This window comes from Canis aureus, chromosome 19 (genome assembly GCF_053574225.1).
Source record: "Canis aureus isolate CA01 chromosome 19, VMU_Caureus_v.1.0, whole genome shotgun sequence".
Taxonomy (NCBI): Eukaryota; Metazoa; Chordata; class Mammalia; order Carnivora; family Canidae; genus Canis; species Canis aureus.
Window position 1 is genome coordinate 55,861,982 of NC_135629.1, and position 27,955 is coordinate 55,889,936.

Here is a 27,955-nt window from a genome sequence, read left to right on the forward strand (position 1 = left end):
GTCACGTCGCTTCTTTTTTCACTCAAGTGAGGATTTTTAACTCACGTGCGTTTAACTAATAGTCGTAACTCCTAGTAGTTGACCCCGTAAAGCTCATGGCACGGGCCCACGGGTCCCCCTGCCCTCAAGTTCCGCCCTCACCGCACTGCACCTCATTTGAAATCTCCTCTGCTGACCCCCCCACCCCAGCGGGGGACCTGAGGCCTGGTTGGCTGGGGTGCAGGGAGGGGAGACACATGGACAGAAGGCCTAGAGCTTTGGAACCTTCCCGGAATCCCAGCTGCTCCAGAGGGATCCCCAGCGGCTCCCGTAGGTTCTCGGGGCGGGGGACGGGGCACCGGGAGGCACCCGGGCAGCGTGCATTCCCTTGTGCGAGTCTCTCTGCCCCTCTGCGTCTGTCGGCCGGCCGTTGTGCGTGCATCCCGCGAGGGGTGGGGGAGGCGGGTGTGTCCCCCCCCCCCCCCCCGTGTGTTTTCATTTATTTATTGTTTGCTGTTTCTGCAGATTCAGGCCTCAGCAGCCCCCTCAGAGAGCCGGGGTTTCACTTTGAAAGTTAGTTCCTGTGTCTCTCTGTTCTTGGCTTCCTTGCGCGCCCCCCACCCCCACGTCCCCCCGTTTGTTCTCATCTTGGTTCTCCATCCCCCCCCCGGTCTCTGTCCACCCGTCCTGCGCTGGCTTCTCAAGGGAGCTGGGGTCTGGTCTGTGGGTCCTTAGGTCGCTGGTTGTGACTACGTGGGTGTGGGGAGGGTGGGGGGACAGGGTGGTCCTGTGTGAGAGGCAGGGGGATCCACAGGGCAAGCGGGCGGACCCCAGCTTCACTCCTCAGATAAGGGCGCTTCTGGGGAGCGCCCAGGGGGGCCGGGGATGGCAGGTGCCCGCCAGCCTGCAGCCTGCAGGGTTTGCCTCTGTGCCAGCGCTGGGCTCAGCCCATTGGGCCCCAGGACAAGAGCAAGGTCTTGGGGAGAAAGAGCCAGGCCCCCCCCATTGCCCCCAGCAGCTCCCCTGCCCCGAGGGGGTCACTGTCCTCGCAGCAGGTGCAGAGCCCTCAGAGGTCAGGGGCTCACATGGAGAAATGGGGACACCCCCCCCGGGCACATAGCCTGCCCGGTTCCTCAGCTCCCCACTCTGAACCCAGACGGGCAGACAGGGGTGTGGGCCCCCCACCCTGGGGAACGCAGCCAGCTGTGTCTGCTGCTTTGTGTGTCACTCACCTGCTTCTTGCCACGAAGCACCAGAAGCTTGGAGACTTCAGGGCCACCCCTCCCGGGCCCCCTGCATCCCCCAGCTGGGTTGGGGGCACCGGGATGGGCCGACATCACAAGCCGGGGGTGTCAGACTCAGCTGGGAGCCGCTCCTCCAACAGCCCACCTGCAGACAGGACCTCCCCCCCGCAGGCCTGGGCTCCGGGCTCCAGCGTGGGGGGGCCATCCAGACCCCTCCCCTCCCCGCCACGCGCTCTAACCACAGCTCGTCCATCACAGACTCACACCGCAGAGCGCCCCCCGCCCGCCGGCCCCCAGGCTGGCTGCCGAGTGACCGGCCCGCACCGCGGGGTCTGCTCTCCCCCCCACCAGGCATGCTGAGCCACCCCCCGATCCCCATCGCAGACATGGCCGAGCACACGGAACGCCTCAAGGCCAATGACAGCCTCAAGCTCTCCCAGGAGTACGAGGTGAGCCCCCCGCCCGCCTCCCGCCCCGCCGCAGCCCCCCGGCGTCCCCCTGAAGCCTCCACCTCACCTGCCCCTGCAGTCCATCGATCCGGGCCAGCAGTTCACGTGGGAGCATTCCAACCTGGAGGTGAACAAGCCCAAGAACCGCTACGCCAACGTCATCGCCTATGACCACTCCCGCGTCATCCTCCAGCCCATCGAAGGTAGCGGCTCGGGCCCTCCCTGCCTCCCGGTGCCAGAGAGCGTGCACAGACCCCGTGCGGACGAGCTGGGGCACAGATGGGGACACGCTGAGGCCCGGTGCTGGCCACAGGCCTGGCCCAGCTCCAGCCAGGAGCCACTGGGAATTTCGGGACGTGTAGTTAACTGACGGCTGCTTCCGTAACGTGGTTCCATCTATCCCTCGACGTCAGTGGCTCTCAGTGCCCAGAGAACGTTCGGCAATGTCTGGGGACATTTATGTGCTCACATTCTGGGGGCGAGGGAACTAGTGGCACCTAGAGTTTGGAGGCCAGAGACGCCTGCAATGCATGGGACGTCTGGCCCCTGGGGACAGTGGTGCTGAGGTGGAGAGACCGCAGAATTCAGGCCCCGTGGTTCCTCTTGGGGGGCAGCTTGGGGCAGTCCAGGAGGGCTTCCAGGAGGCGGTGGGCCAGATAGAACTGGTGTGGCAGACAGTAGCACCGACCCAGCCCCAATCTCTGGCTTCTTCCCTGGCCGTAGGCATCGTGGGCAGCGATTACATCAACGCCAACTACGTGGACGGCTACCGGCGGCAGAATGCCTACATCGCCACGCAGGGGCCGCTGCCGGAGACCTTCGGCGACTTCTGGAGAATGGTGTGGGAGCAGCGGTCGGCTACCATCGTCATGATGACGCGGCTGGAGGAGAAATCACGGGTGGGCCCCGACCCTGCTTGCAGCCCCTGTGCCCCCCAGCCCCTGCCCCTGCCCTGGCCCTAGCAGCCCCTGCCCCTGCAGCCCCCACACCCCCTTGCCCTGACCCCAGTAGCCCCCGCACCCCCAGCCCCTGCCCCTGTCCCTGCTCCTGTCCCTGCCCCGGCCCCTGCCCCGGCCCCAGCAGCCCCTGTACCCCCCTGCCCCGGCCCCTGCCCCAGCAGCCCCACACCCCCCTGTCCCTGCCCCTGCCCCTGTCCCAGCAGCCCCCATGTCCACCAGCCCACCCTGGCCCCTGGCCCTGCCCCTGCAGCCCCTGTGCCCTCCGCCCCACAACCCCTGTCCCTGCCCCTGCCCCAGCAGCCCCTGATCCCCCCTGCCCCTGCCCCAGTAGCCCCCACACCCCCCTGCCCCTGCCCAGCAGCCCCCATGTCCACCAGCCCGCCCTGGCCTCTAGCCCTGCCCTAGCAGCCCCCACACCTCCCCAGCCCACCCAGCCCTGGCTCCAGCAGCCCCTGCACCCCCCTGCCCCTACCCCAACCCCAGCCCCTGCCCCAGCAGCCCCCACACCCCCCAACCCCTTTTCCTGCCCCAGCAGCCCCCACATCCCCAAACCCCAACCCCGGCCCCTGCCCCAGCCCCAGTAGCCCCCATGCCCCCCGCCCCCGATCCTGGCCCCTGCCCCAGCCCCTATCCCTGCCCCTGCCCCAGCAGCCCCTGCGCCCCCTGGCCCCAGCCCCGGCCCCTGCTCACCTCCATTCTCTTGCCTCCTGCAGATCAAGTGCGATCAGTACTGGCCCAACAGGGGCATGGAAAGCTATGGCTTCATCCAGGTCACGCTGCTGGACACCATCGAGCTGGCCACGTTCTGTGTCCGGACGTTCTCTTTGCACAAGGTGGGGCCCGGGTGGGGGACAGGTTGGTGATGAGGGCGGAAGAGGAGGAAGGCCAGCTGTGCGCCCGGGAGCTCCCCGTCAGGCAGAGGAGCGTGTCGACCCGGGCTGACCGGCCTCGGGCAGCGAGGCCCAGAGAGGGCACCGCTCGCGTCCGGCCACAGCAGGAGGACAAAACCAGCCCAGGCCCGTGACGGGTGGGAGGCAGAGCTGGAGAGTCCCTGCCAGCCTGGGCAGTCGGGCCTGGGCAGAGCGAATCTTTAGACACGTATTTAATGGGCGGCTGCTGTCACCTCCGTCTTCTGTGTCGCCAGTTTGTAGCTGGGGCAGTTTGGCGTCCGGAGGACGTGTTTTCATTGCTGTGCTGGGGAGGGCGGGTGCTGCCGGCATCGCGGCGTTCCCCAGACTCCAGCCGGGTCCTCTGTCGACACGGAGCAGCCACTGTGTGTCAGGCCCTGACTAGGGCACCAAGACGCAGCAAGGACCAGGGCAGACAAAATGTCTTGCCCTTTTGGAGCATAGTCTAGCGGAAAAGCGTTGACAGTAAATACGTAAAATGATGCATCTTAACGTGCAGAATGAGAAAAATAAAATGTGTGTCAGGGAACCCAGGGATGGTGAGAAAGGGAGTCAAGAGATCTGGGAAAACAGCGTTGTTGGCAGAGGCTGAGCCCGTGCAAAGGTCCTGGGGTAGGACCCTGCCTGGCATGATGGAGACACAATGGGGAGGCCGATGTTAGGTTGTAGCAGAGTGAGGGAGGCCGAGAGGGCAGGGCCTCGGGGAGGACTTGGACTTTTACCCTAAGGCGGGTGGGAGCCCTGGAGGGTGGGCGGCAGACCTGACTCAGGTGCTCACTATGGGCCCTCTGGTGGCCGCTATGGGGGGGCAGTGCAGAGTGTTGGGGTGAGGGTGGGAACAGGGGGCCCAGCCCGGAGGGACTGGACCCCAGGTGGCCACCACGGAGGGGGTGAGAAGTGGGCGGGTTTGGGGTAGATGGAGGCAGAGCCGGTGGGATCGGGAGGGGCAGCGAGTCTAAGGTGACTCCTGAGTTCCGGCCCGAGCCCCCACCAGCTGCGATGGGGGCAGATTTGGGGAGCAAGTCGGGGCATGGTGTTGGCCACACTGTGACACACCCGTGAGTCCCCAGCAGGGGCCCCCGGTTGTGCACTTGGCCGCCTCCCTACGCACACGGGGGGCCGCTGTGACAGGCCGCGTCCCTGTGGCCCCCAGAATGGCTCGAGCGAGAAGCGTGAGGTCCGCCAGTTCCAGTTCACGGCGTGGCCGGACCACGGGGTGCCCGAGTACCCAACGCCCTTCCTGGCTTTCCTGCGGAGGGTGAAGACCTGCAACCCGCCGGACGCAGGCCCCGTCGTCGTGCACTGCAGGTAGCACCCAGGCCGTCCCCCCCGCCCACCCCGGGCGCTGTGGGGGGGGCCCTGACCCGCGTGCCTGTGCCCACAGCGCCGGCGTGGGCCGCACCGGCTGCTTCATCGTCATCGATGCCATGCTGGAGCGGATCAAGCCGGAGAAGACGGTGGACGTGTACGGCCACGTGACGCTCATGCGGTCCCAGCGCAACTACATGGTGCAGACGGAGGACCAGTACAGCTTCATCCACGAGGCCCTGCTGGAGGCCGTGGGCTGTGGCAACACGGAGGTGCCCGCCCGCAGCCTCTACGCCTACATCCAGAAGCTGGCCCAGGTGGAGCCTGGCGAGCACGTCACCGGCATGGAGCTTGAGTTCAAGGTTGGTCGGGGTGGGGGGGCCAGAGGTCAGGGCTGCCCCCAGCGACGGCCGGGAAGGTGCTGCGCCCCCGCCCACGCTCCACGTCCACGCGCCGGCTGGGAGAGCACCTGGCAGGAGGCTGTCCTGCTGGTGACCCCCACGCCCCTCGTCCCCACAGCGCCTGGCCAACTCCAAAGCCCACACATCCCGCTTCATCAGTGCCAATCTGCCTTGTAACAAGTTCAAGAACCGCCTGGTGAACATCATGCCCTACGAGAGCACACGGGTCTGTCTGCAGCCCATCCGCGGGGTGGAGGGCTCTGACTACATCAACGCCAGCTTCATCGACGGCTACAGGTGCCTCGCCTTTGCCCTGCCCCGAGGGGTCTCCGGCCTCCCGTGGGAGACAGAGCTGGGCGCGCTCCCCGCCTCGTGCAGTCACCCCTAAGGTGAAGGGAATTGGCTGTGCATTTAGGTGATGGCTGCCGTCTGCATCATGGTTCCATCTGTCCTTATGTGTCAGCTTTTCAGTCTGGGCGGTTCCACCACCCAAGGAAAACCGGGCAGCATCTGGTGACATATTTGTCACAGCGGGAGCCGGGGAGGGCAGCTGTTCCTGGCATCGGGCAGGTGGAGGCCCGAGGTGCCGCCCAGCACCCCACAGTGCCCTTCACGGGCTGGTCCAGCCCCCAGTGTTGGTGTCGAGGTTGAGAAGCCCCGGCCCAGGGAGGGCGTTGGGCGCAGAAGGCCCCGCCTGCGCGGAGGCTGGGGGTGACCGAGGGCTTCACAGGTGCAGACACCCGCGAGGAGGGGAGGCAGGCGAGGTCAGCGGCCGTCCTGCAGCCTCCTGGGGGTCCTGGAACTTCTCCCGAGGCCGATGGCCTCCCACCTGCGCAAGACGGGGTTATGGGGAGGCTCGGGGTGACGCGGAGGGGCCTGTGCGCCGGCCCGCGAGCCAGAGGAGGCAGCGGAGGCCCAGCCATGGCCCCGGCCTCACACGCCCCCCACCGCAGGCAGCAGAAGGCCTACATCGCGACGCAGGGGCCGCTGGCGGAAACCACGGAGGACTTCTGGCGCATGCTTTGGGAGAACAACTCTACCATCGTGGTGATGCTGACCAAGCTGCGCGAGATGGGCCGGGTGAGCCTGGGCCCCGGGGCGGGGAGGGGCGGGCCTCAGGCCGGGCTGACCGCAGCCGCCGTCTCCTCCGCAGGAAAAGTGTCACCAGTACTGGCCGGCCGAGCGCTCCGCCCGCTACCAGTACTTCGTAGTGGATCCGATGGCAGAATACAACATGCCTCAGTATATCCTGCGGGAGTTCAAGGTCACAGACGCCCGGGTGAGTGTGCGGAGGGATCGCCGGGAGATGTGGGAACGCCGGGCCCTGCTGCACGGCGCCTCGTGACGGCAGGGGCTTCCCTAGTTGGAGGCAGAAGCCAAGGTCCGGGGGTAGGAATGAGCGGAGGAAGAAGAGGGTGGTCTGCTTGGCCTGTCAGTCCTACCACCACGTGGTGAGAGAGCATGCTGGTCCCACCGTGTCCCCTTGCACCCCGCGCTCCAGGGACAGAGGCCCAAGGGGATCGTGCAACAGGGAGTGAGCGGCGTGTTCCCCACAGACCGTGTGGCAGCGCTGAAAGCAGGACAGGGGAGGCAGGACGGGGGTGCAGGGGTTGGGCCGTGGTGGTCAGCGGGCACTGGTGGCAGCCGGGGGCGGGAAGTGTGGGTGGAGGGTAGCGGTAGTGGCGGGTGAGGGGTTTGTTGGCAGCCAATGGACAGTGGCAGGTGGCCCCGGGTTGGGGAGGATCACTCAGTGGTGAAAGAGAGGGCATTGGAGGATGCAGGGGTGGGACAATGGGCAGTCACGGTGACGCCAGCGGATGGTGAACAGCATGGGTGGTCGTGGCACTAGGGTGGTGAGAGACGGTGCCGTTGGATTGATGGGACGGGGGCTGGAGAATCAGGCGGTGCTGTCGCACGTGGCGGAGGGGACACGCGTGGATGGTGTGGGGGGCGGGGGAGGCAGGCAGGGTTGGGGCGGCGACACCAGGACGGGCAGAGGAGGAGGATGCTGAGAAGGGCAGGCGTGTGGCCCGGGGCCGGGGGAGACGATCGCGGGAAATGACTGAGTAGCAAAGACGAGCTCCCGTTGACCAGGGCTACTCGCTCCGTGGGGAGGGGGGAGAGAGAGGGAGGGGGGATGGAGGGTGTGGGGGGGGAGGGGGGGTTATCCCTGGGGGCACCACCAAGGGAGAGACAAGGCGATTGGGAACAGGTGCGTGAAGAGGTCAGTGGAAGACAGCGCCCTCACCTGGCGGGGTGAGCGCTCACTAGTGAGGAGTCCCGGACTTGGGGCCATTGGGTCCCCCTGGTCGGAGCTCACGGAGGGTGACGGCGTTGGGTGGCGCTGCCAAGATGGGGACGGTGGGTGGTGGCGGCCAGGAATTATGAGTTACCCGCAGTGGGCAGCGGGGAGGAGACGGGACGGGGTGTCGGGTGACAGTAACAGTGGACAGTGGCGCTCTGTTGGGCAAAGGGCAGAAGGTGGCGGAATGGCTGGTGCTGCTGCCGGAGGAGCGAGGAGGAAGGGGAGGAGGGGGAGGCGGGGACTAGGAAGGGCAGGTGTTGGGTGCACGGCGGGATGGTGGCCTGTGGTGTCGGATGTCACTTAGGCGGCAGCCGATGGTTCTGGAGATGCCAACGGGGCGGGGGCATGTAAGGTGATGTCACTGGATGAGGAGGTGGGCTCCGGGGAGCAGCCCGGGGCTGAGGGTGGCGTTGGCGGGAGGTTGGCCCAAGCGGGCGACCAGCCCCGACCGCACCGAGCTCAGTGGTCCCGCCGGCCTCTCCCCGTTCCAGGATGGCCAGTCCCGGACGGTCCGGCAGTTCCAGTTCACGGACTGGCCGGAGCAGGGCGTGCCAAAGTCGGGGGAGGGCTTCATTGACTTCATCGGCCAAGTGCACAAGACCAAGGAACAGTTCGGCCAGGACGGCCCCATCTCTGTCCACTGCAGGTGAGCGGCCTCTCAAGCCCCCGTGCCTGGTGTCCAGCTGGGGAAACAGAGGCCTAGTGAGGCTTCGCGCAGGCTCTCAGGTTGGGGTTCTCTCTGTCAAGTGGGGTTCCCTGAACCCACCCCCGAACGCCTGTGCTCGCCCCAACAGCGCCGGCGTGGGCAGGACGGGCGTCTTCATCACGCTCAGCATCGTGCTGGAGCGCATGCGGTACGAGGGCGTGGTGGACATCTTCCAGACGGTGAAGATGCTGCGGACCCAGAGGCCAGCCATGGTGCAGACGGAGGTGAGCGCGCGAGATGGGCGCAGTCCACCTGGACTCGGGGTGGGCAGAGAGGCGCCCGGAGATCCAGAAGCCCCCAACCCCGGCTCCCCGGATGGGACTTGCCCGCGATCACGTGCTGGGCATCCCAAGTGTCCTCGAGGCCATCCCGTCCCAGGGCCCTGCCACGGGTGGTGGGCGGGGAGGGGGGCTTCCAGGCCGGCGGAGGGGAGGGCGGCCGGGGCCAGAGCCCGGCCCGTGGGGGTGTGGCCCCTGCAGGAGCTGAGGGCGATGGGGACCCCAGGGGTCGCCGGGCTGCGGAGGCCCTGACAGCCCCGCTCCCGCCGTCCCGCAGGACGAGTACCAGTTCTGCTACCAGGCCGCGCTGGAGTACCTCGGAAGCTTTGACCACTATGCAACCTAAAGCCATGGTCGCCGCTGGCCAGACTCCACCGGCCCCGGATGCCTCTGCCCCTGCCGGGCTGGGCCCTGGAAGCCTGGCCCCCCGGCGGCCAGGGCGGGAGGCGGCAGCGGCCACGTTTCTGCACGGTCTCCAGGGACGCCGCGGCCCCGAGCCCCCCGCGCGGCGCCCAGCAGCCCCCCGGCACCGGCCGCCGCCTTCTGATACTTGGCACATTCCTCATTTCCTTCCGATTCCAAACGAGAGATTCTGGGGTGGGGGGGTGGGGGGCAGCGAGCAAACAGGGGTTCTCCCCGTAACCCGAGGAGGCCGGGGCCATGCGCTTGAGCCCCCCAGTCCTCTCCGGGGCGGGGGGAGCCCTCTCCGCCTGCAGCCTTGGGGGCCCCGGGCCCCGGGGGGGGGGACGGGGTTGCGAAATTCAGCTTTTCTTTTCAGACTCTGTGTAACTGTATCCAGTGACATTTCTTTTTTTAAATAGTGTATTTTTTTTCATTTTTTTTTTAAGAAGAAACAAACAGAAAAGGAAAAAAAAAAAAAAAAGACTTCGCCAGTCAACAAATTTAAAAAGAACTTTGCTTATTCCTGTTCCGTTCACAGACAGTCTATTTTTTCACCGTAGAGAACGCTCTTGTGCGGCGGCTGTGCTGGCAGGTGCGCGGGCGTGCGACCCGCCCCCCCCGGGGCCGCCTGAGCCCCCCCATCTCCTGCCCCCCGAGGAGGACGATTGAACAAAGTAGAACGCCCTTGTGCACCTGAATTCTTCCCTTTTTTTTTTTTTTTTTGCATTTTTCTTTTTTTTTTTTCTTTTTTAATTCTGAAACATATCAAGGACCAGTGGGGGGGGGCGCAGCGGCGAGTGGGGGGCTCCGGCCCACCAGCGTCAGGTTTAAAATCCCGTGGAGTGGGTGCTGCCGCCGAGGCGATGGCAGTGACCCCCGCCCCCAGCCCCGCCGCCACCGCGGCGCTCCCCCCCCATCTCCTGCGCCCCCAAGGAGGAGGATCAAACAAGACAGGAGGTCCCACTTCTTCTGGGAGAGAGAGGCCATGTTCTGCCCGGATCAGGGACCCTTTCCCCCCCGGGACCGTGGGGCAGTTTGGGGGCAGAAGCAGAAGGATGGGATCCCCCACCCCCAGACCCCCGAGCAAGTGAGTTTTTCCTCTTTGTACAAGAGCGGATCTGCCGATGCTTTCAACACTGTTTATTCAAACGGAAGCAGCCGGGTGGCTTTCCCACCTCTGCGTATGTAGATATATCGACTTTGTATTAAAGGAAGATCGTCTGACCCCGGCCGGTGGTGGAGTGTTTGTCGTGCCTCCGTCCGTCCCGCCCCGTCCCTGGGACAGGAGGGCGCCCGGAGAGCTGGTGTGTTCTCATCCCGTCACGTAAGCGGTCCGGGAAGGAAGGTGGCCCAGAGACGTGGTGATGGGTGCCCGAGATCGCACAGCACCTCGGGGCCGTCGTGGGCGCAGAGCCCACATCCTGCAGGGGGGCTGCCTCACGTTCTCGGTCATAAGAGTGACCCCGCGGGGCGTCGGCGGTGGCCCAGTCTGCAGATAAGGAAGCCAGGGCTCATAGAGGGGCAGACGCCACCCCACAGTTGCAGGGTGTATGGGAGTGGAGCTGGGGATCGCGCTCGGGCCAGTCTCCTCCCCAGCCGTCGCGTAGCGCGCCGTGCTGCCTTCCCCAGAGGGGTCAGCGCTGGAGCCGGTGACCTGCCCGCGCCATGGGCCACCCCGGGAATGGGTCCACATGCCGAGCCCGGCAGGCGCTGGGGCGTCCTCGTCGGAGTCTGCTCCTCCCCGGGCACGGGGGCTGGGTGTGGGTCGAGCCATCCCTCCCAGGGTCACGCGCAAGCTCCCGAGGCAAGAACGGGCGGTCTTGGCGAGGGCAGGGTCCCAGCCTAGGCGGGTGGGGCCACCCGCTTGAGAAGCCATCAGATCCAGGAGTCCGTGGATATGAAACATGGGACCGGTACCACGAATCAGCTTAGGCCCATAGACTGATCAGGTCCCACGTCCCCCACCTGCAGAATTCTCGACACACAGAAGAACACTCAACACAGGTGAGCTGTCGCGGTCTCCACAAGTCCCAAGAAACAAATACTGGGGAAGAGAACCAGACCTTGGCCTCCAGGAGTGGATTCTGAGATAAAGCCAGCCCTCCCCCGGGGAGAGCCTCTGGTGGGAAATTTTTTTTTTTTTTCTGATGGGAAATTTTTAAAGCATGTTTCTAAACAAGGCACAGGTTAAAGAAGGAGCCACATACAAATCACGGAGCCATTGAAATGGAGCCCATCAGTGAGCACGTCGCACGGTGAAAAGGGGGTACCCAGCGGAACGTGCGCAGCCTCGGACGCACTGGAACCGAGTGAGCTCCAGGAAGAAACGGACCAAGCTTTGCATTCAGATAATGAGAACAGACCAGAATAAGTCGAAATAAGATAAAAGTTGGATTGGATTTAACTGGGGATGGTTTTGAGGTTATTATTTTGTGTTAACGAAATGAAAAACTTTTTGAAAACACCGGAAATAGATAAGCCATAGGTTAAGTGCAATCAAGAAAAGGGGCGCCTGTGGGGTGGGGAGGGCTCGGTTGGTGAAGCCTCTGCCTTCTGCTCAGTTCATCATCCTGGGGCCTGGGATCGAGTCCCACATCAAGGAGTCTGCTAACCCCCTCTCCTCCAGGCCCATGCTCTCTCGCTGTCTTTCTCTCAAATAAATAAGTAAAATCTTTAAGGGCACCTGGGTGGCTCAGTGGTTAAGCGTCTGCCTTTGGCTCAGGGCATGACCCCAGGGTCCTGGGATCGAGTGAGTCCCACATCAGGCTCCCTGCATGGAGCCTGCTTCTCCCTCTGCCTGTGTCTCTGCCTCTCTCTCTCTCTCTCTCTCTCTCTCTGTGTCTCATGAACAAATAATATCTTTTTAAAAAAACTTAAAAAGAAGCATGTGGGACCACAGTGAGCAGCTCCTGAGTTCTGATGACAAGTAGGGGGGTTGGGATCCTCTTAGATTATGGGACAAAAGGGACAAAATAGATTCTACCCCAAGCCTGGTCTTCCCTGAGTCGTCCAGGACTTGACCAAGAGAGAACCCAGAGAACCTCTCTGCCCCGAGAACCCAGCCCTCAAAGCCCCTCTAAGGGAGCATCTCCTCTTTCCCTTCTTCGGTCTCCTGAGCCACTGAGACCGAAGTATCTAAATAGGGTCTACCTTCCACTCCCTACTGGAAACCGGATAAGGGGGTGGAGATCTTCAGGAAAAGTGAACGTGTGTGGCCCTCTGCTCTGGGGTTCAGCCCTTGAGATGCTCATGCCAATGGCTGGTGGTGGGCGACGGCAGGTAGGGATGGATGTGAAGACCTCTTAGAAACTGAGGATCCCAAGGAATTGCCTCAACCCACGGATATGACCAGTGAGACAGCATCTCCAGTCGCCTCAACCCTGCCACAGGACATACCGTCACATCCATCCCCATTCATGGAGTAGTTGCTGTATGATAGGTGCCTGCGGTCTCATGTAATCCTTACAGCAATGCATCGGTGGGCAGATAAGGAGACGGAGGCCCAGACAAGTCCAGTGCCTCACCCAGGATCACAGTACGCGGTGGAGCCTGGACAGGGAGCCGAGTCTGCCCACTTCCCACAGCCACCGTGCAGATGTTCCAGACACCTGCGTCCCACCTGCCTGAGGCCAGCCTCACCCACGTGTGGCAGCGCCAAGCTGGAAGGGACAAAGCCTGGAGCACAGCCCATCACCAAGGACTTGTCAGGGGACCAGAGCACCCCGATGCTCTGGGGGGTGCCATACACACACTGTCCTCAACAACATATTAAAATGTCTAAGGGAAAAACGCCCCTGAGAAGAAATGGATCAAACCACAGCAGAGCAGGAGACTGCATCTAACTCGGGATGCAAAGACCAAGCTGACCAAACAATCGGGATCTTGAGATGATTAATGCCGTTGCAAAGGCATCAAGTCAACATGTATGGGACTTTGTAGCCAACAAACAAGGTACATTCTGTCCAAACGCTTGGAACCATCACAAGACCAGACCATGTGTTAGGCCATAAAGCTGAGCCCAACATTCAGACTCCACTCACCAGCCCCAATGCAATAATATTCTACATCAGTGTTGCCCATGTTCCTCGAGTCCACGGAGTCGAAAGGGTTTAAATAGGAGTGAAAGGTAAATCCTATTTACCAAGTAAAGTCCAAGATATTTAGGGCTGGAGGACGAAACCATTGCAAATGAAAACCAGAAATGTGCTCAGAGGTCAATTTCAAATTTTAAATGCATTTATGGAGGAGGGAGATCACCGAATGTAAACAAAATAAGCGGCCAAAGAGGGACTCAGAGGCAAACACGTAGCCTTTATATAAATTTATGAAGTAAGGAAATAAACTAGTTAAGATCTCACCTCAAAAAAAAAAAAAGATCTCACCTCGATCATCTACTGAGAAAGACCAACTAACGGAAAGTCTAGGGAAAATATTAAGAAAATTAGAAATTAGGGGCTCTTAGGAAGCTCAGTCAGTTAAGCATCGGACTCTTGGTTTCAGCTCAGGTCATGATCTCAGGGTCCTGGGATTGAGCCCTATGTTGGGCTCTGTGCTCAGCAAGGAGTCTGCTTCTCCCTCTGCCTCTGCCCCCAACTCATGATCATGTTTTTTCTCTTTCCTTAAAATAAATCTTAAAAAAAAAAAAAAAAAGGAAAATCAAATTAAGAAATGTGGAACTACAGCAACAATTGACACAAAATTATATAAAAAGCTGGATCTTTCGGGGGTGCCTGGGTGGCTCAATTGGTTAAGCATCTACCTTCGGCTCAGATTGTGATCCCAGGGTCCTGGGATGGAGCCTCACATTGGACTTCTTGCTCAGTGGGGAGTCTGCTTCTCACTCTCACTCTGTCAAATAAAATCTTAAAAAAAAAAAAGTCTGGATCTTTGGAAACACCATAAAAAGAGGCAGATCTTTGGCAGAAAGACCACATAGGTACAAGTCAAAAACATTAGGGGTGGGGAGGGATCGACTCCTTTTGCAGGGAAGCTATTTTGGAAGATGAGCATATACCACATATGTACAACTTGATGCCACTAAAATGCATGAAATGATAAAATAGAACCTAAGATAATAAATATTAAAATCACGCCACAAAAAAAGTGAATCATCTTTGGGAATACTGAAACAATGGTCGAGGACCTATTCCCCATACAAGGCACCTTCCTGGATGGTTTCTCAGGTGAGTTTTGTCAAATCTTCAAGGAAGAGATGATTTGCATCTTTTATAAATTATGTCTGTCAGCTTGTAAAAAAAAAATGATACTCAAACCACAAGAAACACCCAAGGAAAAACAAGAGGAACATCCCACTTACGTGCCCAGAGGCAAAAAGGCTAAGAAAACACTGGCAAATGTGGCATCTCTTTAAAAGAATAGGATGTTAGGAAGATCCCTGGGTGGCTCAGCAGTTTAGCACCTGCCTTTGGCCCAGCGCGTGATCCTGGAGACCCGGGATCGAGTCCCATGTCGGGCTCCCTGCATGGAGCCTGCTTCTCCCTCTGCCTGTTTCTCTGTGTGTCTCTCATGAATAAATAAATTCTTTTTTAAAAATAAAATAAAAAATAAAAGGATAGGATGTTATGACTCAGTAGGGAAGTTAGAAAATCTATTAAACCCAGAGTGAGAAGAAATTCCTGCCTCAGAGAACAATTTGACGGTAGCCAGTAAGTTGAAGGTGTGCATGACCTTGACTCAGCAATCCTGCTGCTGGATACATATCTTATAGAGACTCCAGCAGGGGTGCCCAAGGAGGCGTGTACAAGTACGTCCAAAGTGAGATGGTATTATTTTAAAGATTTATTTGAAAGAGAGAGAGAGAGCTCATGAGCAGGGAGCCCAAATGGGGCTCAATCCCTGGAAAAAATACAAGATGGTATTTTTTTAAGGTGTGTATAATATGTAATACATGTAAATAAAAAATTATTCTAAAACTGGAACCAGTTTTTTCCTAAAAAAAATGGAACCAACGTAAATATCCATCAGCAGGAGAATTATAAAGAAATATGGTAGGCCACGCTGTGGAATACTACGCAGCAGTGAACATGAAGCAACCACAACGTGAATGAATCTCAGAATTATTCAAACAAGCCACAGGAAGAAATGCTAGTGTAACTTTATTTTTTTAAAGATTTTTTAAAAATTTATTTATTCAAGACAGACACAGAGAGAGGGGCAGAGACAGAGGCAGAGGAAGAAGCAGGTTCCATGCAGGGAGCCCGACGTGGGACTTGATCCCAGGTCCCCAGGATTAGGCCCTGGGCTGAAGTTGGCGCTAAACTGCTGGGCCACTGGGGCTGCCCGTTAGTGTTATTTTATTAACACTAACTACCATGGGACACTTTAAAACACATAAATATATATTAGAGATAACTACATACCAGCAAATATATAAAAACTCATCCAGGGGCACCTTGGGTAGCTCAGTCAGTTAAGCATCTGCCTTCGGCTCAGGTCATGATCTCAGGGTCCTGGGACTGAACCCCACCTCCGGTTCCCTGCTTCTCCCTCTCCCTCTGCCACTCCCCTGGCTTGCACTCACTCATCACACGCTGTCTCTGTCTCTCAGAATCTTTTTTTTATTTTTTTATTTTAAAAATATTTTATGTATTTACTCATGAGAGACACGGGGAGAGAGAGAGAGAGAGAGAGAAGCAGAGACAGAGGTAGAAGCAGGCCCCATGCAGGGAGCCTGACATGGGACTCGATCCCGGGTCTCCAGGATCACGCCCTGGACTGAAGGCGGTGCTAAACTGCTGAGCCACCCGGGCTGCCCAAATAAAATCTTAAAAAAATAAAAATAAAAAAAGTCATCTACACGGCAATATTACCCAAAGCAATCTGGAGATTCAATGCAATCCCTATAAAAATCCCAAAGATCTTTTTTGCAGAAATGGCAGTCAAGTCTCAGTTTCTTTTGGAATTGTAAGGAGCCCAGAATAGACAACACAAACTTGAAATAGAACAATAAATTTAGAGGACTCACATTTCCTGATTTCAAAACTTACACTAATTAAAATATTGTGATACTGGTATAAGCATAGACATAAATCAATGGAATAGTATTGAGAATCCAGAAAATTCATACATCTATGGTCATTGATTTTCTACAAGGGTGTCCAGACCATTTGATAAAGATGAATAGGGTTTTTTTTTTTTTAAGATTTGTTATTTATTTTAGAGAGAGTGTGTGTGAGCACAGCGGGTAGAAGCAGAGGAAAGGGGAGAGAGAATCTTAAGCAGACTCCACACTGAGCACAAAGCACAATGTGGGTCTCGATCTCACGAACCTAGGATCATGACCAGAGCTGAAACCAAGAGTCGGACACTAAATGGACTGCACCATCCAAGCACCCTAAAGAATGGACAGTCTAAACAAAAGGTGGTGGGACGACTGGAAATCCACATATAAAAGAGTGAAATTGGGTCTCTGCCTCACACCATATCCAAAATATTAACTCAAAATGGGTCAAAAACCTAAATGTAAGGTAAATGATGAAACTCTTAAGGAGCTCTTAGAAAAAAGCACTGGGTGTTATTCTGTATGTTGGTAAATTGAACATCAATAAAAAATAAATTTATTATTTAAAAAAAAAGAAAGAAAAATGCATCTCTAAACAAATTCAGGGTGATTGATCCCTTTCAGCTAGAGAAAGGAAAATTCAGCAAAGGGTACGTAGGTACATCCAACCACGTGTAGTGGTAAGGATATGCTATTATATCACTTCTGTGTATCAGGAATAATAAAATAATAAATCTATCAATGGGAAAGGGGAGAAATATCACCACAAAGCATCTGACTTTAAAAAATAAAAAACAACTCTAACTTTATTACTTGGTAATGTTGAAATTTTAGAAGAGAAGTCGGCAAAATATTTTCTGTAAAGAACCACATATCAATATTTTAGGCTTTTCAGATTAGAAGGCCTGGGTACAATTCATTAGCTGGGCTGCTATGGCACTAGAGCAGTTGCAGACAAAACAAACGGGCATGGCTGTGTTCCAACAAATGTGATTTACAAAAATGGAAAAATGGGTGGTGAACTGGTTTTGGCCAACCCCTAATTTACAAACATGTTTATCGTATTCAGAAATTAGACAAGGAACATCCATTACCATAACAATTATTTCACGTACTACTAGGGACCCTAGCTAATGCAATAAGACAAGAATAAGAAATGAGGTTCAAGTATGAAAAACACAAAGCCGTTATTATTGCCAAAGGTATGACTGCCCACCTAGACAACTCCGAAGAATCACTTTAAATTGTATTAGAATCAAGAAATCCAACAAAATGATGATTAGAAAGCCACCATAGGGCAGTCCCAGTGGCGCAGCAGTTTAACGCCACCTGCAGCCCAGGGCATGATCCTGGAGACCCAGGATCGGGTCCCACGTCAGACCCTCTGCATCTGCATGGTCTGCATCTGCATGGTGCCTGCTTCTCCCTCTGTCTGTGTGTGTGTCTGTCTCTCTCTCTCTCTCTCTGTGTGTCTCTGGATAAATAAATAAAAATCTTAATTTAAAAAAAAAAAAAAAGGAAAGAAAGAAAGCCACCATAAAAAGTCACTGGCCTAGGGATGCCTGGGTGGCTCAGCGGTTGAGTGTCTGTCTTTGGCTCAGGTCATGATCCCGGGGTCCTGGGATCGAGTCCCACATTGGGCCCAACATTAGGCTCCCAGCTCGGTAGAGAGCTTGATTCTCCCTTGCCCTCTGCTGCTCCCCCTGCTTGTGCGCTCTCTCTCTCTCTCTCTCTCTCTCAAATAAATAAAATATTTAGAAATTTTCCATATAAAAGAGAGGTCCACCATGCTCCCACACTTGGCATTTGAACCTGACTCTCAGTATGCAAAGTCAGTCAGAATCCACTGATTCTTCCCTACCTTTTGTGCATAACCAGTTAGGCTTCTCTGTTTGGGGTTTGAAAGAAGAGTTGTTGGTGTTTTTTGTTGTTTTTTTTTTTTTTTCCAAGTCCTTGCTTTGTATCACCAGGACGTGCACACACATTACCTGGCATAAAGTTAGCTGTGAGATAGATGCTTCAAAAAAGAAGGAAGCGAGGGAGGAAATTAATAATGATGACAACATAACAAAGTTAGCGGGTGGAAAAAAAATGGACGTGAAGGAGGACATTTGCATAGTCTCAACGTATCTACACACAAGACGCTTTTTGATTACAGAGGGAAAAGAGAGAATGTTACGGTGGGGATGCCTGGCCAGCAAGCCCTTAACCAAGTGATCAAAGTCAACATCCCTCCGCCCCAGCGATGAGACATCCCAACATCACACACGTCCTGGTATACCGCGCTGAGAAGGGCCCAATATAGCTTCTGTGATATTCTTGCCCACAAAGGCACCACCACCTCAGTCTAATCATGAACAAACGCCAGGCAGACTTAAGTTGAGGGACTTTCTACAAAATAACCAACCAGCATCCTTTAGAGTGTCAAGACTATGAAATACCAAAGAATGAAGATCTGTCACAGACCAGACGAGACTAAGGAAGCATGATGACCTAATACAACTCAGGGTTCTGGATTGGATTCTGGACCAGAAAAGGGACATGAGAAGCAAAATGGCTTCAATTTATTTTTTTCTTAAGATTTTATTTATTTATTCATGAGACACAGAGAGAGAGAGGCAGAGACACAGGCAGAGGGAGAAGCAGGCTCTCTGGGACTGCAGAGAAGCAGGGAGCCCGACATGGGACTCGATCCCAGGGCTCTGGGATCACGACCTGAGCCAAAGGCAGATGCTCAACCACTGAGCCCCCTAGGGCCCCCCAAAACTGCTCCAATTTGAACAAAGTCTGTAGATGAGTTACTGGTAGTGTATCAATACTAATTCCCTGATTTCAGTTCAATGTACCTGCTTGTGGTAAGATGCAACCATTAGGAGAGGCTGCATGAAGAATACACAGGAGCTCTCTACGATTCTAGCCATTTCTTTGTGGGTATAAAACGATGTCAACATAAATAGTTATGATTTTTACTGAATTATAAATCCACACACAATATTAAATTAGCTTCACATGTACACGATAGAGATTCGATATTTTCATACATGATGAAATAGTTACCATGATAGGTCTAATGACCACCTGCTTTTGTCGTTGCCCTTGCCTGAGGAGATAGATCCAGAAAAATAAGGATAAGATCGACGTCGGAGAGCTTAACACTGACCTTTTCTTTGAGGAGTTTGATGGCTTCAGGTCTCACGTTCAAGTCTTTAGCCCACTTTGAGTTCATTCTCGTGTCTGGTGTAAGAGAGTGGTCCCGGTTTCTCCCAACACCATTAGTTAAAGAGACTGTCTTTTCCCCACTGTAGGTTCAGTCTCCTTTGCTGTAGATTAATTCACCATATAAGCGTGGGCGTAAAATTTAGGATCAGGGGCACCTGGGTGGCACAGTCGGTTGTGGGTCCGACTCTCAGTTTCGGCTCAAGTCATGATCTCGGGGTTGTGGAATCGAGCCCCGTGTTGGGCTCCACTCTCGGTGTGAAGTCTGCTTGGGATGCTCTCTCCGGCCGCCCCGACCCCTACCCCCACCCCCATACACTCGCACCCTCTCTCTAGAATAAATCAATAAATATTTTGAAAATCTTTTTATATAAAAAAGATAGGGATCCCTGGGTGGCGCAGCGGTTTGGCGCCTGCCTTTGGCCCAGGGCGCAATCCTGGAGACCCGGGATCGAATCCCACATCGGGCTCCCGGTGCATGGAGCCTGTTTCTCCCTCTGCCTGTGTCTCTGCCTCTCTCTCTCTCTCTCTCTCTCTCTGTGACTATCATAAATAAATAAAAAATCTTAAAAAAAAAAAGATAAATAAAAAGATCATTTTTACAGCCGGCTAGTTGTAGTCACAGCAATAGCCAATGAGAAGTTGTAAATAACAAAGACCCCAGATTAGAGGGGTGGGCGCTGGGGGCCTGGGAGGAGGGGGTATGTGGAGTCAGTGTTGAGCAGATACAGGGTTCAGATCTGCGAGAAGAACAGGGTTCTGGACGCGGACGATGGGAGCCATCACCCGACAGAGTGATGGCACTTGATGCCACTGAGCTGGTTACAAAGTGGCTACGGTGGTACATTTTATGTTACAGTGCATTTTAACACAAGAAGAAAAAAGACAATAGTAAGGATCATAAATGTGTCCACGTCAAAAGACGATGATCTTTTTCACTAGATCTTTTCTCCAGGATTGGAGAAATTGTAAATGATTAAATTGTAAATCCCCGTGATTGTAAATCCACGGGGAGATGCGAAGGGGCAGCAACAGGCACAGGCCGACGGCACAGCTCTGGGGAGGCACAGCCACTTCCACACAGGACCGCGCGCTCTCCGATGTGCTTCCCGCTGGCAGGTGGGCTCCATGCACCCCCCCATCAACTCCAGGTGGGCTCATGACTGCACCTGCAGGATTCAGGGGAGGCAGTGCTGAGGGATACCCCGGGGGGGGGTCGCAAAGTGCTGTGAGCTTCCACCTGGTTCCACCTCTGAGATGTTCACTTGTCAGAAGCTGCTCCTCAGGACTCAGCAACCCCCCCTGCCCCCCCACGTCCCGCCATATCCTGAGGAAGCCCCACCCACGTGGAGAAGCCCCACGTGGGCACCGCGGTCTGCACCCCCAGCTTGTTAGATGGGGCCCGGACATCACGCTGTGGAAACGAGCCCCTGCCCACGGGGTCCCGCACGCTGACTGATCTGCAGCTAGAGCGGAGGGCAAGGGTGAGGCCAGGATGAAAGGTGGGTGGGCTGGTGCTTCTGTTTTTACAGTGAGATTTCTGGCTGGTTAGTTAGTTATGCGGGGCGGGGGGCAGAGGGAGAGAGAATCTCAGGCAGGCTCCATGCTCATCATAGAGCCCGAGACGGGGCTCGATCTCAAGACCCTGAGGTCATGACCTGAGCTGAAATCAAGAGTCAGACGCTTAACCGACTGAGCCACCCAGGTGCCCCAAGATTTCTGGTTTTGTGATGGAAAATGCATCTGTATGGTGATTACGTGGCTAAAAATGAATTCAAAAAGTGAAGGAGGGGATCCCTGGGTGGCTCAGTGGTTCAGCGCCTGCCTTTGGCCCAGGGTGTGATCCTGGAGTCCCGGGATCGAGTCCCGCATCGGACTCCCAGCATGGGGCCTGCTTCTCCCTCTGCCTGTGTCTCTGCCTCTCTCTCTCTCTCTCTATGTCTATCATGAATAATAAATAATAAATAATAAATAAAATCTGAAAAAAAAAAGAAAAAAAAAGTGAAGGAAAGCCCTTCCATCCATTATTGGCTATTGGAGCCTTGGCAGCCGCCCTGAAGAACGAAGACACCGCAAAACCTTGCTGACTGTGCTGTCTCACCCTGGGGACCCAACTCCCATTTGAGTGATCATTGTAGTATTCCACGCCCCCCGTGATAAGGCACTATCCTCATCCCCATTTTGCAGAGGAGAAAGCCGAGGCACAGGGAGGTCAGGTCACTTGCCCAAGATCACGCAGCCAGAAAGTGGCAGAGCCAGGATTTGAGCCTGGGCCTTCTGGCACTAGTGTGCTCACGATATCGAACGAGCCTTGCGTCAGGGACTGGACACTCAAGAGCGAATAAGCCATGCCGCCGCCGCCACCACTGCTGCCACCACTGCCACCACCTCTGACTCCATGGGGTCCGTTGACAAGTGGGGGAAACAGACCCGCAAATGAAATTTCTATTCTACGTTGCCAGGGAGAACACAAGATGGGAAGCACTAGGGCGTCGGGAAGGCTCCCCAGAGACGCGAGGCGAGCGGGGATTTAATTTCTTCATGGAGGGGACACCGGGGTGGCTCAGCGGTGGAGCGTCTGCCTTCGGCTCAGGTCGTGATCCCGGGGCCCTGGGATTGAGTCCCGCATCGGGGTCCCTGCAGGGAGCCTACTTCTCCCTCTGTCTGTGTCTCTGTGTCTCTCATGAATAAATAAGTAAAATCTTTAAGTGATCATAATAATTTCTTTATGGAGGCGGAGGGCAGACGGCCCAGCCATGCCGAGGTCGCCAAGGGCGCTTGGCTGCAGGGGACGGTGTGGGCAGACACCGAGTCACCGGCCTCACCGGTCTGTTCATTTTCACTGATGTGGGCCTTCGCCCCTGAAGGCCAGTGTTCATGTCCACGAGCTCAGACGGGGTTGGGGGGCGCTGGACGCTGGTGCTGGAGGAGCAGGGGGGCTGCCGGAGGTGCCCAGCTGACATCTGTGGCCCTGGTCACCGCGCTGGGGCCCAAGGTACAGGCTCCTGCACAGCCCCGCGGCGGCCAGCCTCCCCGTGCTCATCCCTCTGACCAGAGTCAGCACCTGCTGGAGGGAAGGAAGTGCTGCCACTCAGGGGGGTGGCGGGGTGGGGGGAACCTTCACCCTGGCTCTCCAGACGCCCTTATCTTCCTTCTGCTTCTCTGTGTAGTTAACCCAGGTGTTAGGGGCTGAACGGCGTTCCCCCACCCCCCACAAATTCATATGATGAAATCTTGCTCCCCAATGTGATGGGATAGGAGGTGTGGCCTTGGGGGGTGATTAGGTCGTTAGGGTGGAGCCCAGGTAAATGGAATCAGTGTCCTTATAAAAGGGACTCCAGGGAGCTCCCTCTTCCTCCCCAAAACACAAGAAGAGGGGACACAGCGAGGAGGACCCAGCTATGAAGCAGGCAGCGGGGTCCCCGGGTACTGAACCTGCCAGCGCCTGGGACTTCCAGCCTCCAGGACCGTGAGAAATACACATCTGTTATTTCTTTTTAAAAATTTTATTTATTTATTCATGAGAGACACAGAGAGAGGGAGAGGCAGAGGGAGAAGCAGGCTCCATGCAGAGAGCCTGACGCAGGACTGGATCTCAGGTCTCCAGGATCACGCCCTGGGCTGAAGGCGGCACTAAACCGCTGAGACCCCCGGGCTGCCCACCTTTCTATTTTTTCAGTTAACTTTCACTTTCAGAGTTTTAGGTTCACAGCAAAATTGAGCAGAGAGCTCAGATTTCCCATATACCTCCTGCCCGTTCCCTACATGCCCAGCCTCCCCTGCCATCGGCATCCAAGGTCCCTCCACGTCTTTTCGTGGCCTGACGGCTCGTTTCTTCTTAGTGCTGAATAATATCCCACTGTCTGGATGCTGCACACTTTATTTGTCCATTCACCTAACGGGAGGACATCTTGGTGGCTTCCAAATTTTGGCAATTATGAATGAAGCCGATAAACGCCTGTGTGCAGATTTTTTCATATGGACATAAATTTTCAACTCTTTTGGGAAATGCCAAGGGGTGCGATTGCTGGGCCATACGGTGAGAACAGGTTTGGTTTTGGTTTAAGAATGTATTTATTTGTTTAAGAGAGAGAGAACACAGACATGAGCAGAGGGAGGGGTGAAGGGAGAGGGAGAAACCAGCTCCCCAGTGAGCAGTGAGCAGGGAGCCCGATGTGGGACTCGATCCCAGGACCCCAAGACCATGACCTGAGCCCAAGGCGGAGCTTCACCAGTGGAGCCACCCAGATGCTCCAGAACAGGTTTAGTTTTGTAAGGACACCCCTGACCTCCCAGAGCAGCTGGACCATTTTGTATCCCCACCAGCAACAAATAAAATTCCCCTTGCTCCTCATCCGTGCCAGCAACAGCCCCTGTCAGGGTTTGGGATTTCGGCTGTTCTTGTAGGTATGTGGTGCAGTCTCACTGAGACCCCGACGGCATTTCCTGACGACATAAAACGTGGAGCATCTTTTCATGTGCTTATCTGCCCTCTGTAGATGGCCTCTGGTGGGGTGTCTGTTCAGGTTTTTTGCCCATTTCTAAATCGGGTTGGCTCTTTTCTTTCCCTTTCTTCCTCTCTTTCTTTCTTTCTTTCTTTCTTTCTTTCTTTCTTTCTTTCTTTCTTTCTTCTTCATGAGAGACACAGAGAGAGAGAGGCAGAGACACAGGCAGAGGGAGAAGCAGGCTCCCTGTGGGGAGCCCGACATGGGACTCCATCCCAGAACTGGGATCACGCCCGAGCAGAAGGCAGACGCTCAACTGCAGAGCCACCCAGGCATCCCTGGTTGGCTGTTTTCTCACTGTTTTCCCTCCATACTTTCACTGAAGTGCCACTGACAAATACAGGTAACACGTATTTAGGGTAAACGATATCATGTTTTGGTGTCGATTTTGCTGTGACATGATCACCACGATCAAGTTCACAAACATACCCAGCTCCTCACATAATCATCTTCTGTGCGTGTGTGCATGCGTGTGTGTGCGTGTGTGTGTAGTGGGAACACTTACCACCTACCCTTTCAGCAAATTTCAACTCTACAACAGTATCAACGATTCTCCCCTTGCTGTACTCTAGATCTCCAGCACGTACTCATCCCAGGTGACTAGAGGCTCACATCTTTTCACCAGTGTCTCCTCCATGTCACCCCTGCTCTGCTCCAAGTCCCTGGCAGCCACCGTTCTACTCTCTGTTTTTAGGAGTTTGATTTTTTCTTTTTTTGGGGGGGGGTTGGTGGGGAGCTCCACAGAGAAGCTAGTATCATATCACTTTTGTTCTTTCTGTGTCTGGCTTAAGTCAGGTAGCATCGGGTCTTCCAGGTTCATCCCTGTGGTCCCAGATGACAGAAGTATCCTCCTTTTCAAGGCTGAATCACATCCTGTTGCGTGTAGATACCACATCTCTATCCACGTAGCCATCAGTGGGCAAGTAGCTTGTTTCCATAGCTTGGCTACTGTGAATCATGCTGTAGGGCACGTGGGGGCACAGGTATTTCTTTGAGATCTTGGTTTCATGTCCTTCAGGTACATCCCCTGAAACGGACTTGCTGGATCATATGGGAAGTTGTATTTTTAATTTTTAAAGAACCTCCATACTGCCCTCCGGAGCAGTTGGCATCCCCACCAGCAGTGGGACAGGGTGCCCCTTTCTCCGCGTCCTCGCCGACCCCTGTCGTTTCCTGTGTTGTTGATGTCAGCCACCCTGACAGTACGAGGTGGTCTCTCGTGTGGTCCTGATTTGCATTTTCTTTTTTTAATTTGCATTTTCTTGATGAAAGATGATGATGATGGTGATGAAAGATGGTGAGCATCTTTTCATGTGCCTGTTTGTCACCTGTGTATCTCCCGAGAAATGTTTGTTTAGATCCTTCACTCATTTGAAAATTGGGTTGTTTGGTGTTTTGCTACTAAGTTGTTTGAGTTTCTTCTATATTTTGGAGATGAGCCCCTTATCCAATGTATTGCTTGCAAATATTTTCTCCCGTTCCCTAGGTTGTCCCCGCACTCTGCTGATGGCTTCCTTTGCTGTGCCAAAGCTTTTTAGCTTGATGAAATCCCACTTGCCTCTTTTTCCTTTCGTCGTCTGTGCTTTTGGCATTGTGCTGGGAAAAGAAAAAAAAAAAAACATTGCCCAGATCAACGTCATGAAGGTTTTCCTCTAGAATTTTACAATTTCAGGTCTCACATTCATTTTTAAGTTTTTTAAAACTTTATTTCCTTATTCATGAGAGACACACAGAGAGAGGCAGAGACACAGGCAGAGGGAGAAGCAGGCTCCCTGCGGGGAGCCCCATGTGGGACCCTGGGATCACCCCCTGAGCTGAAGGCAGATGCCCAACCGCTGAGCCACCCAGCAGCCCCTCAGGTCTCACATTTACATCTTTAATCCATTTTGAGTTGATTTTTTGTATATGGGGTGAGATGAGGGCCTGATTTCACGGACTTGCACGCAGCCATCCTCCCAAGACCATTTTCGAAGATACTCTCCCTTCCTGCCGTGTGTTCTTAGCTCTCTTGTCGGAGATCAGTGACCGTGTAAGCGAGGCTCTGTTTCTGGGCTCCTGCTCCACTCATCTGCGTGTCTGTGTTTATGCCACGGCCACGCTGCTCTGAGGACCCTGGCTCGCATCACAGGACAGTTTGAGACCAGGACGTGTGGCGCCTCTTGCTTTGTTCTCATTCAAGATTCCTCCGGGTTATTCAGGGGCTTCTGTGGTTCCAAACGGATTTTAGGACCGTTTTTCCTATCTCTGCAAACAAAAAAAACATGCCGTTTGGAATTTCTATAAAGATCCCACTGAAAAAATAAAAATAAATAAAAATAAAAATAAAAATAAAATAAATAAAATAAATAAAAAATAATAAAGATCCCACTGAATCTACGGATCACTTGGGGTCATACGGATATTTCAACGATCTGAATCCTTCCAACCCGTAGCACGGAATATCTTTTTTTTTTTTTTTTATGGAATATCTTTCCAATCAATTGGGTCTTCTGGGCCTTTTTGATCAGGGCACACATTTTTCACCACCTTGGTAAGACCGATCCCTAAGTATTTTATCCTCTTTCTTTTTAATTTTTATTTATTTATGATAGTCACAGAGAGAGAGAGAGAGGGAGAGGCAGAGACACAGGCAGAGGGAGAAGCAGGCTCCATGCACCGGGAGCCCGACGTGGGATTCAATCTCGGGTCTCCAGGATCGTGCCTTAGGCCAAAGGCAGGCGCCAAACCGCTGCGCCACCCAGGGATCCCCGTATTTTATCCTCTTTGATGCTATGGTCATGGGGTGTCTGCTCCACTCCTTCTCTGAGCAGCTCCTTGTGGGTGTGCAGAGGAAATGCAACCAATCTCTGTATACTGACTTTGTTTTCCTTTCTTTCCTGAATTAATTCAACAATTAGGTCCGTCCATGTTCTAACCAGTTCCTGGTAGGCCTGTGGGGGTCCTGCAGGTGGGATCACGCTGTCTACAGGCAGTTTCATTTCTTCTTGTCCCAGTCAGATGCCTTTTCTCTCTCTCTCTCCCTTTTTTTTTTCTCGTCTGACTGCCCAGCAAGGACTTCCCGGGTGACGGGTGACGTTGAATAGAAATGACAGGAGGGGGATCCCTGGGTAGCTCAGTGGTTTAGCGTCTGCCTTTGGCCCAGGGCAGGATCCTGGAGTCCCGGAATCGAGTCCCACGTTGGGTTCCCTGCATGGAGGCTGCTTCTCCCTCTTTCTGTGTCTCTGCCTCTCTGTCTATCATAAATAAATAAATCCTTAAAAAAAAAAAAAAAAAGGAAATAACAGGAGCCAACTCCCCTTGGTCTTGCTCCCGATCTCGAATGATCGGAAGGGCTCCTCCCTCTTCAGTTTTGAGTCCGATGTGAGCCTCTGGTTCAGTTGTAAGAGTTACTTGCGTGTGTTGGAAAACAGCCCTTTATCGGAGGTGTCTTTTGGAAACACGTTCTCCAGTTTATTTCGTCTTGTGATCATCTGTCCCGTACACAGTGACACCCTTTGCGGTTCAGCACGGTCCCCTTGAGGGTCAAAACCAGCGCGGGGGCGCCGTCCAGGCCGGGAACGCGGGGAGCGGCTGCGGAACCGTGAGGACCAGGCTTGAAATGAAAATTATTCTTTTTTTAAAAAAAAGAAAGAAAACCTCAAAAGCCGCCCCCCTACCCCGCCCTCCTTCAGCCTGTAACTGCTGAATTCATTAAAATCCAGAAGAAAGGAGAAAGGAAGCGGCTGAATTCTAATTTTCTCTTTGCATTTCAATGAAGGCAAACAATGGGCGGCTGCAGCCGGAGGGCTCGAGGCAAGGCTGCACCCCCATTCCCTGCCCCCCCCGCCCCCCCCCCCCCCCCCCCCGCGGCCCCCAGCCCGAGGGCAGGTCGGACCCTACAAAGGCGGGCAGCAGGCGGCTCATCTCAGAGCTTTGTTCCCGGGGAGGCGCCTCTGCTCCCTCCGGCCCTTCTAGAAAGGGGCTCGGCTGAATGAGCCTCCTGAATAGCCAGGCTCGCCGCCGTCTGGGGCCCTGCGACGGTTCCCGGTTCTGGGATGACTGGCTTAACCCCTGGCCCGGCCCTAGCGGCACCAGCCTGCCCTGAGCTCCCTCCACAGTGCCGCCTACAATCCAGCAGGGTCCCCAGGGAGCGCCCCGCACTGCCCCACGCCGGGGGGGGGGGGGGGGGGGGGGGGGGGGGGCGCAGGACTCCTGGGGGCGCACAGAGGGCCCGGCTCCAGGTTCCTCACCCCATCAAGCTCAGGATTATCACATGACCCAGCTGCGCCCGGTGT

The 27,955-nt window shown here is 55.1% G+C and overlaps 1 protein-coding gene across 1 annotated transcript in view; it reads left to right on the forward strand.

Annotated features, from left to right (window-relative positions):
• The window catches only part of PTPRS (protein tyrosine phosphatase receptor type S), a 95,851-nt gene extending 85,683 nt beyond the window's left edge, over nucleotides 1-10,168 (forward strand). Inside the window, exons 26-38 of the mRNA XM_077860371.1 lie at nucleotides 505-552; nucleotides 1,575-1,672; nucleotides 1,752-1,875; nucleotides 2,396-2,571; nucleotides 3,345-3,464; nucleotides 4,693-4,847; nucleotides 4,924-5,209; nucleotides 5,367-5,545; nucleotides 6,202-6,328; nucleotides 6,402-6,527; nucleotides 8,045-8,199; nucleotides 8,348-8,483; nucleotides 8,815-10,168. Coding sequence (XP_077716497.1) covers nucleotides 505-552; nucleotides 1,575-1,672; nucleotides 1,752-1,875; nucleotides 2,396-2,571; nucleotides 3,345-3,464; nucleotides 4,693-4,847; nucleotides 4,924-5,209; nucleotides 5,367-5,545; nucleotides 6,202-6,328; nucleotides 6,402-6,527; nucleotides 8,045-8,199; nucleotides 8,348-8,483; nucleotides 8,815-8,883 — 1,799 coding nt within the window. The 3' untranslated portion in view covers nucleotides 8,884-10,168. The remainder of the gene's footprint in view (nucleotides 1-504; nucleotides 553-1,574; nucleotides 1,673-1,751; nucleotides 1,876-2,395; nucleotides 2,572-3,344; nucleotides 3,465-4,692; nucleotides 4,848-4,923; nucleotides 5,210-5,366; nucleotides 5,546-6,201; nucleotides 6,329-6,401; nucleotides 6,528-8,044; nucleotides 8,200-8,347; nucleotides 8,484-8,814) is intronic.
• Nucleotides 10,169-27,955: the final 17,787 nt, after the last annotated feature.